The sequence below is a fragment of the Drosophila yakuba genome, chromosome X (genome assembly GCF_016746365.2).
Source record: "Drosophila yakuba strain Tai18E2 chromosome X, Prin_Dyak_Tai18E2_2.1, whole genome shotgun sequence".
Taxonomy (NCBI): Eukaryota; Metazoa; Arthropoda; class Insecta; order Diptera; family Drosophilidae; genus Drosophila; species Drosophila yakuba.
This window is the reverse complement of record NC_052526.2, coordinates 19,298,275-19,312,260: the sequence shown is the minus strand read 5'-3', so window position 1 is coordinate 19,312,260 and position 13,986 is coordinate 19,298,275. Positions and strand designations below refer to the sequence as shown.

Sequence of the window (13,986 nt, the reverse complement as noted above, 5' to 3'; positions counted from 1 at the left end):
CTCCACGAGCAGTTGTCGAGCTCAATTAATGAGCAGCCCACTTAAGCCGAATGTGCGTATACTTAATGAAGAAACTTGCACAAAGGCGAGCGCACAAAGCACAATGAGTGAGGTTAACAACACTCGCCGGCGATTCGAGAACCCGGAAAGGGAGTTCGTCGCGACATATCCACCCTTCCAGCCACTTTGATTAACCCTTGAACCATTAATGTTTCGAAAACAAATCTGTATTTATATTTTTACATTTCCCAATTCCAAAGTTTTCAACATGTATTGCTTAAGGAAAGAGTTTTTTTTAATGTTCCAAAGGGGTATTCAAAATGTTTTCTAACTGTTCCAAAGAGATATTTGAAATGTTTTTTAAATGTTCCAAGAGTTTATATGAAATGGTTTGTTTTCAACGCACTGGGTTAACAACGGATTGGCGTGCAAAGTCCAAATTTTGCCAGCATAAGATCTTCAGAAAGGGCAGTAAGACGGGGAAGTCCAATGCGAACAAAGCATAACGATAAAACGGAGGAGTGCCAACTGGCGATTGCATTCGCCACCCACACACCGCCCACCGCCCACCTTCCAAAAAATGTGAGAACAAGCGTGCGAGAGAGTACACCCAAAGAAATAACCCAGTACCTTCTGGAGATCTTTAAAGTTATCATTTAACATAGAAAACTATTTTAGAAATAAATGGATCTTGAAGTGCAGTTTTGAGGGTACAGCGCATTAAAAGTGTTTTTCCGGTGTCTAAAGCACATAGTAGCTTGACTTTTCGCTCAGTGTGCCGTATCAGACCGGTCGTTTTCCCTCTCATTCGCTCCCCTTTGTCGCGCAGACTAGACGAGCCCGCCAGACCAGACCAGACCAGCTGAGGGTGTGTGCGTGCGCGCTGCATGGCAATGCCGTGGATGGCGCGCGGTTGCTGTAGCTCCAAGTTGTTGGCATACCCTGGGTTTTTGAAAAAGTCAGACAAGTGGTCGGGAAAAGGTTTTGAGCCAATATTTGCCCACCCAAAATGTTCAAACAATTTTAAATGTATTATTCTAAAAATAAAATGGATAGCGCCAGATGTTCAAATTGCGACTTAAATGCATGTATATAACTAGCTTTGTTATAAAAAGTTATAAAAATTAATAAGTATAAATATCTACTGATGGAATTTGAATGTTTTCCATCATCAATACCATACAAATGTATATACCAATCTCAAGGCATGCTTTTCTACTGCAGGGTATTCGCTCAGTCGCCTCAGTCGTCTGAGAAGGTTCTACTCTTTGTGCTTGGCTTGTTTTTGTTTTTTGTTTTGGTCGTTGACGTTGCGGCGTCGCTTCTAGCAATCCGCACAGTTCGCATCGAGACTCCGAGCAGAGCGGCAGTCGCTCCAGTTGCAGTTGCAGATAGAGATACAAGTACAGATACATCTACATCAACAGATATAGATACAGATACAGATACAGATACAGAAGCCACAGCATATAGCTTCTTTGGCCAACTCTAAAACTCAACCAGTGCAGGAAAAACCAGCGTGAAAATGCCGTTTCCCATCCATCCGCCCAAGCAGATGCCCTGCCCCCACTGGCAGCACTTCCCCATCAGTCCCGTGGACAGTAAGCCGAATCCATTCGATACCGTGGGCGGAGCGGCGGCAGCGGCCACCCAGGTCAACATTGGGGTTAACAAGCCACCGGAGCCGGTATCCTATCGCTATTGCTTGCAGTGCAAGAACTCCGGCAAGGAGCCATCGAATCCCGCTGACAGGGAGTAGTAGCCCCAAAACCGTGGAGGTGACCCATCCCCATCCAAGCAATCAGCCATCACCTGTAATCAGCCACTTCAATAGAGGACGCACTTGGAAGCCAATTAAAAAGGAAAATGAAAATAACCGTAGTAATCACAGAACAAAGTTTTGATTTCACGAGATATAGCACCTGCTTTCTTTATATACCATCCAAACAATTCAACCAATTTTTTTTTCTGTGCTGCTACTTCTGTTTTTCTATATAAAAATGGATCTGAGTTTAAAGCTTACGCATAAAACGGTATATTTATATCAGATTTCTTAATTTAAATCTGATATTTGTGAGACAGTGAACTTAGTTAATGTGGTCTACTATAAGCAGGTCAGGTCAGCAGATCAATTTTCGTATCAGGTCCAAACGCAGCCCAATTTTTTTCTGTGTTGTTATTATTTAACCTAACCTAAGCACATGTTCCATTAATTTTTTTGTTGGCCATTTACGCAGTGTTTTTTTTTCGATGTAATTAAGCTAAGCATTTTGTACGTATTTAATTTGTATTTAGAGCTAAAGACTACAGTTTATACTGTTTATGAATTTTTTATATTATAAATGTATAAGAGAAGCGCAAATAAACGCACGACGCATTTAAAAAACGAGTTCTACACAAATACACACGCACTCCCCAACATACATACATATACCATATGCTCTCTGTTTTTTTTTTGATTCCAAACTCAGACTTTGTTTGGTTCTGTTTCCACTTCATTCGACTTTTGGGGTCTGTGTTTTTATGTTTATCAACATTCTTCAAGGTCACTTATAGGAGCGAGAATCGAAAAAAAAGGTGCGATAAGAGCGGCTTGAGATTTGAGTTTTTGATTTGGAAAATTCGGGAATAGTCGGATGATTCTTCTTTCGCCTATCCCATAGACAAGGTTCAACAAACCGATTGAAATGAAGGCGAAGAGAGTGAAAAGCACAGCTGATGAATAAAAGGGTGTGGGGAAAAATAATTGCATTTGTTCGCCGCTGCAAAGTAATTGAACACAGTTCTCAGAGAGTTCGTTGATATGCATGCTAAGATGTGCAAGCACTGAAAAAAAAACTTCTACATTATGATAAAATCATTATCAATATTTACAAATTACTGCTATTCCTAATGCCAAAAAACTGACAAATAAATAACATATTATTTTGCCAATATTATATTATTTGCCAAATGAAAGTGAGTACTTTTCTCTGTGTGGCAAATGATTTCTGTTAAGATGTGTGCATTCAGAACCGCACTATATTTAACCTTATCGCGTGAGTCGGCGAGTGCGTGTGCGAAAAAAACCTTAGCAAATGCTGACATCCGAATAGTTCGTGATATTCGTCCTATTCGCAAATAGGTGATATTAGAGTTTCCAAATGACACGGTTTCGTTGTCCATTTTCGGACTTTACAATTGCGGCCTTTTGCCCAAATTAGTAATTTACGGCACAAATTTTCGGGGCTTATCTCCGCTGATACGGGCATTATCTAACTTCGAGTCTAGCCAACGTGCCCCCTAAAATAACGCACACAAATAAGAAGATATGAAAGTGCAGATAAACGTGAAAACAAACATATGTACATAAGTAAACATATAACTCGAAATCCTAATTGAACTATTTATACCCTTTAATATTTATTTTGGTCGTATTTTATGTTTCTTATCGATAAAAACTACATTTACTATTCGTCAAAGTGCATACTTTTTTGACAAACCAATGATCTCTGAATGCACGAAGAGAGTTGCATTTCATATGTAAAAATAGTTTTCTTTACTTTTTTAAATAATCACAACAAAATGCTGGAATTATAATTACACTCTGGTGTAATTATATACATCGCTGATCGTGAATTTTTTGCTTTTATTGGCATCCATAAAGCTTTCACGAACGATGGAGCTTCGAAAAGCTTCCTTTTCAAATAAATTGTCTAACGAACACCAGCAATGCTGTTAAATTTTCACTACATTCCTTATTTACGAGTGTTTTTCATCATATAACTAAAGAAATTATATGGCTAAAATAGCACAGTTCGATTTTTTATAAGCATTTAAATCATAGATCGTATACAAATGATAATAAATTGAAAAAATAAGCTCAATGCTTACCATCCCTATCGCTTTTTGACGGACTTGGAGAAATTCATTTTTGGGTACATATTCGCATTTTTTTGTAAGAGGTAACATCATCAAATTTAATTACGACCTAAACGAGATATGGGTTTCCATATTTGGACCATTATCACTAATGTTATGGCAAATTGTGTTTGGACGGAAAATTGGAAAATGACTTCATTTGGTATGTGTCATTTGTACATATTTCATTAAAACTTTGCAAAAAGAAAAAAGACCACATAGCTAAAATAAAGACGGACTTGCACGACTAGTAACGAAAGCGATCACAATCCTGCTGACTTATGGAAATGTGTATTTTCAAGCTAGAAAGAGCTTGCATCCTTGCATTCGCATGGCCAGCACTGCTTGCGAAAGCTCTCTCAGTGGGCAGAAGCTTTCTCGCTCGCTCTCTCTGGCGGCAGCATGCGCTCTCTGCAGAGCTCCTGCGACGCTCCCCGTTAGCTTTTTAATCATGTGGGACCGCTCAGGTCGGCTTGCACCTCCGGCGCAGCTTCCTGTTCGTCCTGCTTTGCGTCGTGCGTCCCTCGCCGCCAACGCAAGCACTCGCTTTTGGCGAAGGGAGCCGACGCAACAGCAACAGCAACAGCAGCCGCAGAGTAGAAGCAGCAGCAGCAGCAGAAGCCGCAGCGGAGGAGCCGCAGCAGAGAAGCCGCAGCAGTCGCAAACGCGCAAGCAGCAGCCACAGTCGCAGTCGCAGGCAGTCGCAAGCAGAGCAGCAAGCAGTTGCAAGGGCGCCGCCTCCGTCGAGTTGAGTCCTAGTTCGATTTTCACGCTTTTCCTGCATTTCGCCCATTTTGGCTCTGGTTGCGTTTCTATTTCCACGTTGATTTCATTTATTTTTTTCTGGCTTTCTTGCCAGCGTTTTACGCATTAGTAACGTGTCCTGATTTTGACAGTGGCATGACAGGAAATAAACCAAAACGCAGCGGCAGCAGCAGCAGTGAGTGGCACAACGGTAATTCGCAGTGTGCCAAATTGCGAATTTCTCCCTCTCTTACTCCTCTATCCCTCCTACTCTTACTCTCACTCTTACGCTCTCTCTCTCTCTGCTCCTGTTTGTTGCCCACTTTTTTTTTGCCAGTGTGTGTGTGTGTGTTTCTAGTGTTTTTTTTTTGTTGTTGTGCGGAAAAAGAGAAATAAAGTGCGTAAAAATTCACAATATCATTAATTAACAGTTGTTTTCCCTTTTGGGTCGCAACAGGAGCTATCCCGCTCCCCCCGCGCTCTCACATTAATGGGTGTGTGTTGTTGGTTTTGTCCTAGGCCGAGTTCTTGTTGTTGTTTTTTTTTCCGAGTGTGTGTCTGTGTGTGTGTTTCTGTGTGCGTGAGTAGGTGGCAAGCAATAAAATTTCATAATGGTTGTTGTACCAGCTAACACAAAAGCACTCTTACCGAATTAATTCAATTAGAAAACAAAACAAGGCGTAATAAAAATTATAAAACACCACATAAACGGGTTATAAAATTCTCGGGCAGTAAAGGATGCACAAATGGCAAAGTTGAAGCGATGGCAAAGGAGAACTTCCGCTGATAAAGTGACCCAAATATGGCGAGCCAAACCACACATGTTCCTGAAAATTCATTAAATCATAGAAGGAAAAGGGTAACAGCGGAAAATCGTCAATAAATGGAATATATCTTAGTGAAATGATTTAACTGCTGCTCAAAAGCATCAACGAACTATACAAGTAATTTGTTATTTAAAACAACAATTTCGGATGTATAAAACTGAAAAATCGAAATCTTTAAAGATGCAGCATACCACTAATAATTATTAATGAACACAAGCCATAAACACAAGTTAATTACCATAAAGTACCAATGAAAAACCGTTTTAATGGCATTTTAAAAATAAAAGAACATTCCATTCGACCATAAACCAATGATGACCAATGAAATCGTATTAAAGAAAAGAACAAATTAAAAAGCCTCCCTTTATCTGGCTGTAAAAATTAAGCGAGACGGAAAATGCAGTAAATGCGGAAAATGCCCAACTGAAAACAGTGTCATTTGGTGGTATTCTTTTGTGTGGGAAAGGTTAGGACCGCCCCGCCCCATGGGACTTACTACTTCGCTACACCGCCCACTTTTTAAAGCCGCCTTTTTGTCCACATTTCCCACGCCCAGCTGCCACCCACCGCTTTCTTATCGCCAAAGAGTCACGTTTTTGACCCATTTTCACATGCTGGTGCCTGGTGCCTAAGCCCATACAGATGGCATAAAAGCTGCTCCGAGTCCTCTTCTACCCCCATTAACCCATGCAGCCAGCCACTTAACCCTCGAGTGGCTCTCGCTGATGTAATGCCATTCGATTTGATTTGCCATGGTTAACCAGATTTGCTTGCCACAGCCATTCGGCATTTTGCAGCTGCTATTGCCTAGCCTTACACTCGAAAAAAAATACACAAAACCAGGCATGGCACTTTAAGTCTTTCAGAAATGTATTATCTATTTACTTTGCTTTTTGATTGATCTCAACATTAAAGTATTTCGTATGATCTCTGTTAGTATTTAATTCAAATATAAACCAATACAGCCCAAAACCCTTTATTATTCACAGTGTATGCGGCTGTGTGTGTGTGTGTTGGTTAGGTTGATTACTAGCCACATGGTTGACGATAAGTCAGTAAGTTGATGGCCCCAATTTGCGTACGACTCTAATTTGTTTGTTGTGTTCTTTATTTTTCGACTCCCATTAGTAAACCATTGGTCCAGCGGTTGACCATCGCCGTGTTGCTCGGCCAATTCCCCAGTCGCCGCAATGTACCACTGACACGCCCACGGCGCTTTTCTATTTGGGCTATCCGGGTATCTGGCCACCTAGCCAGCTGGCCAAGCCATCGGAGCCATCCATCCCCAGTCGGACCCAGCCTCACTCAACTCAACGCACGTGCCTGGTCCTTGAGTGGAAAGCAGTACAACTGGATAGCTGGATAGCTAGACAACTGATAAACTGGACAACTGAAAAACCACTGAGCAACTGAAAAAACTGAGGTCCTTCCACAGGCTCACGCACACAGGCGCAAGCAACAGGACTCGTTTATCGGTGAGTATGCCACGGAGGATTCCGATTTCAAATTTTTGTTTCGACTATGGAGGATCACAGCGGTTGGTCCTTTGCAAAGGATATGAATATTGAACACAAAACTGAGCGCAATCACAAAGCTATTGCATACAAAAGCCACGTGCATCCTGCTGTGCAGCACAATATTTTGTAATAGCCTTTTTTGTTAGGCAAGAGGCATTCCAACGCCGTTTGATCCTCCAGCCACATTGAGTCGTACATGACCGGGTAGAACCCGGACTCACCTGTATCCACATCCTCTTTCCAGCCAGCCCCTCGGTTGGGCGCCACGCCAAACTGGCCCATCAATTTTGGTTCTCCTACCCGCCACCGGGCGCTGGCGGCGGTTCCTCAAGTGAGTCTTACGGGTTGCGCATGCGGGGCAGCACCTTGGACCCTCCACCCCCAACTCCACTATTACTATTCGTAATACTTCCCCCATCCCAACACCCCCTTTAAAAAAGAAAAAAAAAAAAAAACAATACCGATTCCCACATCGTTTGTGTTGTTCGTCCCTCGATGTCTATGTAATCAGATTGATCGATATAACCGAAAGTTATAATACGATGATAACACATTCATATACATATATAGCCCGTGTATAGTCTAGAGGGAGTGCGATTATCGTTTGTTCTTTGGTTCCACTTCTTTTTTGTATGACTAGGCCATCCTGTGAGTCCTCTCTCTCTCTGTATATCTAACTGTATTTAACATATATATGTATCTTGTCTGTACGTATGTATATGTCTGTATGTGGTACGTTTGTTAAGTGACTCCTCTTAGATGTAAAGGCAACTCAAATAACTCTCTTTCTCTCTCTTTACAAACATATATGTATGTATAGTCGATGACTCCCATACCCCGTTGTTCTTAATATTACATAGGTATAATCATATATATTTTGCCACATACCATATATATATATATAATAATATAGCGTAATATAGCGTAGTCAAGGCCCAGAAAACCAAAGCCAAAGAGAGAGGTAATCCGGCTTGATGGATAAATTGGTGGATTATGATCCCTGATTTGCCTTGGTTTTCTATCATTCGATAGTCCACATAAATAGACTTCATTTTGGGGCTGGCCAAATTGCTTTTATTACAAATTTTACATTTGAATACTGAAAATGATGTCTATTGGCTCTCCCCAATTAATAAACATAAGATTTAGTTCCGATTTAAGTACGAAATAATTGAGAATTTATTTTTTGTACTTCTTTTCTTTGCTCTTCTTTGATTGATATTGTCTTCTATGTTCAACACACAATAAAAAAGGAATCATAAAACTAAGGAATCAAGTCTAACCAATACGAAATACAAACGAAAGAATACAAAAACTAAGAAATTACTGAATCAAATCGAAAACTTTTACCAAAAACCGAGTTCTTTCCCACTCAGTCTCTCCTCTCTTTCTATCTGCCTATATGTCTATCTCTTGCTTAAAAGACACACTCAGACACACCGCACTCACCTATCTAACTAACTAACGGTACTAATTCCATTCCAATCGTTCCGGTACGCGTCGCGATCGCGATCGCGTATATAATCAATTGCCAAATTCGACAAGAATCGTTACTAAAATCCAATCAAAATCAAATTCGACACAACAAGAACAACATCATCACCACAAAGTACAACATCAGAAAAAAAAAACATCAAATAACACATTGAGGTAAGGAAGAATTTCTTTCTCTTTCTGTCTCACACAACCCGCCTCTCTCCGTATCCGTCTTCGTCTCTCTCTGCCTCTGTCTCTGTCTTTGTCTCTCTCTGGTCTCGTAGTGTTGGCCCAAATGGAAATAGAAACCATTAGGCCACAAGCAGATCCCCATTAGTAACCCCCATAGACCAAATGAAACCAAGTACAATAAGAACCACCCACCACCCCCGTCCCCAACCCGTACATAGCGAGTTCCGTTACTCCGCTGTTCCGTTCCGTTGGTTGTTCCGTTACGTTACGTGTAGTTCGTTTTGTTCCACATTCCTTGTTTCCCCTTAGTTATCTTACGTTTTTCGGTTGGTTTTCGTTTTTGCATTTTTCGTAGAGCTTTGATGATGATGATTATAGTGATAATAATGACACTACGATGATGATACATGATACTACAAAATGATGGCCCTGATGCGTCTGTGTGTGTGTATGTGTGTGCAAGTAGTTTGTGAATGGAACGGGGTCAAAGGTGGGCCAGATGGGCCAAGTGGGCCAGGTGTTAACTTGTCGCGCCCAGCGTGCCGCACTCAGGCCTCTTTGAAGTCATCCAAAGGGTAGAACGAGATAATTGCATACGCTTGAAGCTTTGGAAAAGGTTAAACAGATAACTAGAATGCGAAATGAGTAAACTGTGTAGCAACCATTTGCGTATTTGCCAAGGCTTGGGGCTTAAAACCATGTTAAGGAAAGCAAACCGGTTTTGTTATTTGTGCATAGAACATACAGATATTTTTTTTAGACACTTGTGTAAATAACTGAAAAGTAATAGCTTTGTATATAACTTGAAAAGTTCGCCTTTAATTACTCCAATGATGATTCCTATGATCAATTTTAATCCACCACAACACAGTGACTCAAATAAGTGTTTACTCACCGCTTGTGACGCACTTGGTGAACTCTTGTGCTCTTGTGCTCTTGTGGTGGGTTGAATCGGTTGAAGCCAAGGCCAAAGCTCAAAGCTCAAATATTCATGGGAAGCATAAATGCACGAGGAAAGCAAAACGACTGGCAGGCAAACCAAATGGAATGTGTTGAGTGTTAGTCGAGTAGAGACCGCTCCTCAATGTGGGAATGCTCTGGAAAAATAATAAAAACAGAGGACCAAACACACCATTATAATTAAGTCAAATAATTAACGAGCGTGTGAAATATAACAAAATACAAGCCAATCATGTGCAGATGTTCAAATTTCTATTGATATTGACGTGACGTGGTGAAGTGACTTTAATGCAAGCAGTGTGCCCACCGCAATTTCTAATTTCGTGCGTGACTTGGTCACACTACCGCAAAATGCATATCTGTGCGGTTGCCGCGAACACTCGCAGCTGGGCATTAATCCTTCCGAGAAGATGACACTAATTGGGCTGCGGTCAACTTTGGTTGTGTTTAGTGTTTAGTGTGTTTTGGGTTCAGTGTTCAGTGTTCAGTTTAGCTTTATGATTTTAGTGGGCCGCCTGTTGGTGCCCAGCGTCAGTTTCGCCTGGTTCTTCGGCCGCAACTGACGACTGTTGATTCCGTGTGGGCTTTTCACCTGTCGAACGGTGCAAATTAGTATGACACCGCCTCGGCTGAGTCGCTACTTGATGGCAGTGCGTGGCGGGCGCGATGGGGAGCAGCGTAAGTAGGGGGCGTGGCCTTGAACTGTGTATATAAATATATATATACATATGTATATATATGAAGACATACATATATTTGTAGTTGCGAGCGTGTGCGTGCGTGTGTATAAGAGTGCGAGCTGTAGATGTGCATGCTGCAAGTTGTTTTTATCAACCTTTAGCACTTTTCGACATGCATGTTTAGCGCTTGAGTAGAGGATGACAGTAAAATATTTGCAAATTGAAATACCATAATGAGAATCGATTGAAACAGTTTCAACATTGCCTCTTTCTCTCCCCCGTCTCTCTCTCTCTCTCTCTCTCTCTTTCTCTTTCTATTCTTACGGATTATTTTTATGTTCTTTTAATATATTTCTAACATTTATGTTTATTTTACATTTGTTTTCTACATTTTCTGTGTCATGTTTTGCTACTATCCATTTATTGAAATATATTTTGATGTGTTTTTTAATGTTTGATGCATTTCACTTGCTTAATTTACTACTTAATTTACTATTATTTGCCTAATTTGTTATCAATTTTTAACACTTTCCTTAAATTATATAGACAGCAAGAACTCGCAGACCGACGAAGAGAAGCAGCGCGATCGACAGCGAAACGAGCGCGAGGCGAAAAAGGAAGAGCAGGACGCTATCAACTACAAGGTGAGTGTGTGTGTGTGTGCCTCTCTCTGTCTGCCTTCTCCCTATCTCTTTCTGTCGCGGCCAATTCGGTGTGCGTGTGTGTGTGTGTCTACCGCGCGTGCAAACAAATTAACAATTTGATAAAGCCAAAGTAATCCCTCACAAAAAACAAAAAAAAAAAAGAAAAGAATACCAAGAAAAATTAAAAAAAAAAATATAAGTATAAGTATATAAGAAATGAAAGCAAATCCAAATGAAGCAGTAATTGAAAATGCAACAGCAATAATAACGATGGCCATGCGATAATCCATTAAACCTGATAGTAAGAATGCACTTTGCGACAATTGCATGCAAACAGCGCGACAAGGAGCAACGCGAGGCCCGTCTGCTGGACTTTGAGATACGCCGCCAGCAGAAGCGGGACGAGCAGCAGCAGCAGCGCCAGCAGCAGCAGCAACTGCAGCAGCACCGCGAGCAGCAGCACCAGCAGCATCAGCAGCAGCGCGAGCATCTGCAGCAGCAGCATCGCGAGCATCTGCAGCAGCAGCATCGCGATCAGCAGCAGTCCAGCGAGAAAAGTCCGCCCACCTCGTCCACCGCAGCCGCCGCAGCCGCCGCCCATCAGACGCATCCGCATTCGCAGCAGCAGCAGCAGCAGCAGCGGCAGCATTTGCATCTGCAGCAGCAGCATCTGCAGCACCAGCAGTCGCAGCAGCAGCAACAACAACAGTCAACGGGCAGCGGCAGCAGCAACACACCCGTGACCCCCAAGTTGCAGACACCTCCCCCCGATCGATCGCTGCCCCCCGCCTTCCGGAGTCGCTCCATCGAGCGGGAGATTCTCTACGAGCGGAAGCGATTCTCGCAGCCGGAAACCGGCGAGATCAAGGTTTTCCATCACTAACCACCACTAAAACCAACCCATCGCCCTAAACCCCCCTCTTAGTAGCCATGCCCACACCACCCCACCCCCTTCATCCCATTCGCACCTGCCAGCTGCAACTTTTCCATGACCGAAAGGTGGACAAAAGTGCCAGTTGAAGCCTTCAAACTTCTGCTATTGGCATGACTTATATGTTTTATAGAATTAAGTATATTTTGTATTAATTTTTCTGATAAAACTAGTTAGTTTAATAGTTCGATTTTATTTATTAACGTTCCTAGTTTGCAAAAACATAAATACTTTTATTTTGTATTAATGTTTAAATGTTTCTGATAAAACTAGTTAGTTTAATAGTTCGATTTTATTTATTAACGTTGCTTATTTGCAAAAACATAATAACTTTTATTTAGTATATATGTTTAAATGTTTCTGATAAAACTAGTTAGTTTAATAGTTCGATTTTATTTATTAACATTCCTAATTTGCAAGAATATAATTACTTTTATTTTGTATTAATTTTTAAGTGTTTCTGAGTTAGTGTAATAGTTCGATTTTATTATTAACGTTGCTAATTTGTTTCTGATAAAACTAGTTAGTGTAATAGTTCGATTTTATTATTTCATTAGTTTCGTATACCATTTCAATTGTAAACTGAGTAGCATTTAGTACTTGGCTTATTTCTTTTCTTTTTTGTAAACCGTATAATTAGTTTTCTTTGTAGCATAAGATACTCAAAAGAACCCTTCTAATCTTAGATCGTGTGAAACACCGCTTTTGTCCACCTTTTCTACACAATGATGAAGCACTTGGCTAAATATACTTTCTTTGGGAACTCACCTTGCACAGGAGCTCGATAGTACGACATCATCATCCTCCACGCAGCAGACCTTCCCTGGCAGCGCAGTCGGGGCGAGCAGAGCAGCGGGAGCAGCGGTAGCCGGGAGCGGAAGCGGAAGCGGGACAGCGGTACCGATAGCAGTTGCAGTAGCAGGAGCGGGAGCGGGACAATCGGCGACATTGGCGGGGCCGCCGGCAACGGCCGCAGCTGCCACAGCTGCGATCATACCGATTCTGCCGCTCGGCGTTGCAACGCTGCGCGATGATTCCACCGAATCCGAGCAGTCCGTGACCTGTGCGCACAACCAGCTCGATGCCTACCACCGCATCATGTGAGTACTATACACAAGCTATACACAAAATAAATATATATTTTACACGCGATAGGGAAAACTAAATTTATAGGAGAGTATATTTCTATACTGACTGATACAAAAGCCTACTTACACCTTACACTATACCAACATAGTTTTCTAGATATGTCTATGACCTGCTATGGATATTGTCCGAAAAAATTGTCCAAGACAGCCATTGTCCAACTTTAAAGTCCTTTGTTCTTACACAATTCTTGTGTAAAAAAAATCTAGCCCGATTTTGCACTCGAAAATCAATGAAAGCCAGACGAACATCACATACAAAGTGTGCCGTAATAAAAGAGCGCATTAAATTTGATCATCATCCTGTAAAATGTCCTCGTTCCTATGAGATTGAACTGAATATGGTTCATTGACTGGATTGGCAGCGTGGAAAGGCAGTAAATAAACCGATAAGGGTAGCACTCTATTAAACCGATTTTGTGGGTCGTTTTTATGAGCTGAGAAATGAAAAATCACAACGGTAGCTTCGAATTAATTGAACATAAAAATAGCACATTTATTAAATAAGTATGTGCATTTATTTACTTTGGTATTCCATAGGTAACCAATTCAGCAGATGTACATACATACATATTGAAATGTGAAATAAGTTACTTAAATGAGCACGAAATATTAATGCATTCTTTGCTGCATCTTATTAAGTGTTCTCGTTAAACAGAATCGGATTATTTGCATTTCCCTTGCATTGTTTGAACTGCGTTTCGCGGCATGAAGTCAGGCCACCTTTTTGTTTTCGTCTTGAACGAAAGGAGCTTTTTCCTTTGCCCAAGTGAAATGAGTGATTTTCTTGCCACAATTGTTTTTACGACCCATACAATTAAATAACAACAAGGGGGCAGTCAAACAAAACTTTTTGCAAAAAGTTCGCAACGAATCAGAGCTCTGAGTAGTGCACTTAACCCTGAAAAGTATGCTACGAAAGTTGCATGTAGAATCCGTGTAAGTGGCATGTAAAAAGCCAGGCATATCA

At 41.3% G+C, this 13,986-nt stretch overlaps 3 protein-coding genes across 4 annotated transcripts; all 3 read left to right on the top strand.

Annotated features, from left to right (window-relative positions):
* The first annotated feature begins 1,323 nt into the window (after positions 1-1,323).
* Positions 1,324-2,386, top strand: LOC6525998. Its single transcript, XM_002101780.4, has one exon. It carries the CDS (start codon positions 1,526-1,528, stop codon positions 1,757-1,759), a length of 234 nt encoding a protein of 77 aa, XP_002101816.1. The 5' UTR covers positions 1,324-1,525; the 3' UTR covers positions 1,760-2,386.
* A 1,950-nt stretch (positions 2,387-4,336) lies between these two features.
* Positions 4,337-8,287, top strand: LOC120321028. The gene is made up of 4 exons (XM_043206901.1): positions 4,337-4,647; positions 6,600-6,946; positions 7,233-7,319; positions 8,242-8,287. Exons 1-2 carry the CDS (start codon positions 4,352-4,354, stop codon positions 6,835-6,837), a joined length of 534 nt encoding a protein of 177 aa, XP_043062836.1. The 5' UTR covers positions 4,337-4,351; the 3' UTR covers positions 6,838-6,946; positions 7,233-7,319; positions 8,242-8,287.
* Positions 8,288-8,653: 366 nt separating this feature from the next.
* LOC6525996 (myb-like protein Q) lies at positions 8,654-12,785 on the top strand. 2 transcript variants are annotated; one of them, XR_005560580.1, is made up of 4 exons: positions 8,657-10,294; positions 10,843-10,940; positions 11,278-11,808; positions 12,649-12,785. XR_005560580.1 is itself a non-coding variant. In XM_039372235.1 (3 exons), the coding sequence occupies exons 1-3, from the start codon at positions 10,231-10,233 to the stop codon at positions 11,821-11,823; spliced, it is 708 nt and encodes a 235-aa protein (XP_039228169.1). In that variant the 5' UTR covers positions 8,654-10,230; the 3' UTR covers positions 11,824-12,107. The 2 variants fall into 2 exon arrangements, 1 of the variants encoding a protein (XP_039228169.1); XM_039372235.1 differs by lacking the exon at positions 12,649-12,785 and having other exon boundaries at positions 8,654-10,294; positions 11,278-12,107.
* The last annotated feature ends 1,201 nt before the right edge of the window (positions 12,786-13,986 follow it).

Excerpts from the sequence above, each read along its gene's own strand:
- LOC6525998 (XM_002101780.4), top strand. The coding sequence starts at position 1,526 with ATGCCGTTTCCCATCCATCCGCCCAAGCAGATGCCCTGCCCCCACTGG.
- LOC120321028 (XM_043206901.1), top strand. The coding sequence starts at position 4,352 with ATGTGGGACCGCTCAGGTCGGCTTGCACCTCCGGCGCAGCTTCCTGTT. Across the intron at positions 4,648-6,599 it reads AAGGGCGCCGCCTCCGTCGA|TAAACCATTGGTCCAGCGGT; the intron begins GTTGAGTCCTAG and ends GACTCCCATTAG.
- LOC6525996 (XM_039372235.1), top strand. The coding sequence starts at position 10,231 with ATGACACCGCCTCGGCTGAGTCGCTACTTGATGGCAGTGCGTGGCGGG. Across the intron at positions 10,295-10,842 it reads CGGGCGCGATGGGGAGCAGC|ACAGCAAGAACTCGCAGACC; the intron begins GTAAGTAGGGGG and ends TAAATTATATAG. Across the intron at positions 10,941-11,277 it reads AGGACGCTATCAACTACAAG|CGCGACAAGGAGCAACGCGA; the intron begins GTGAGTGTGTGT and ends GCATGCAAACAG.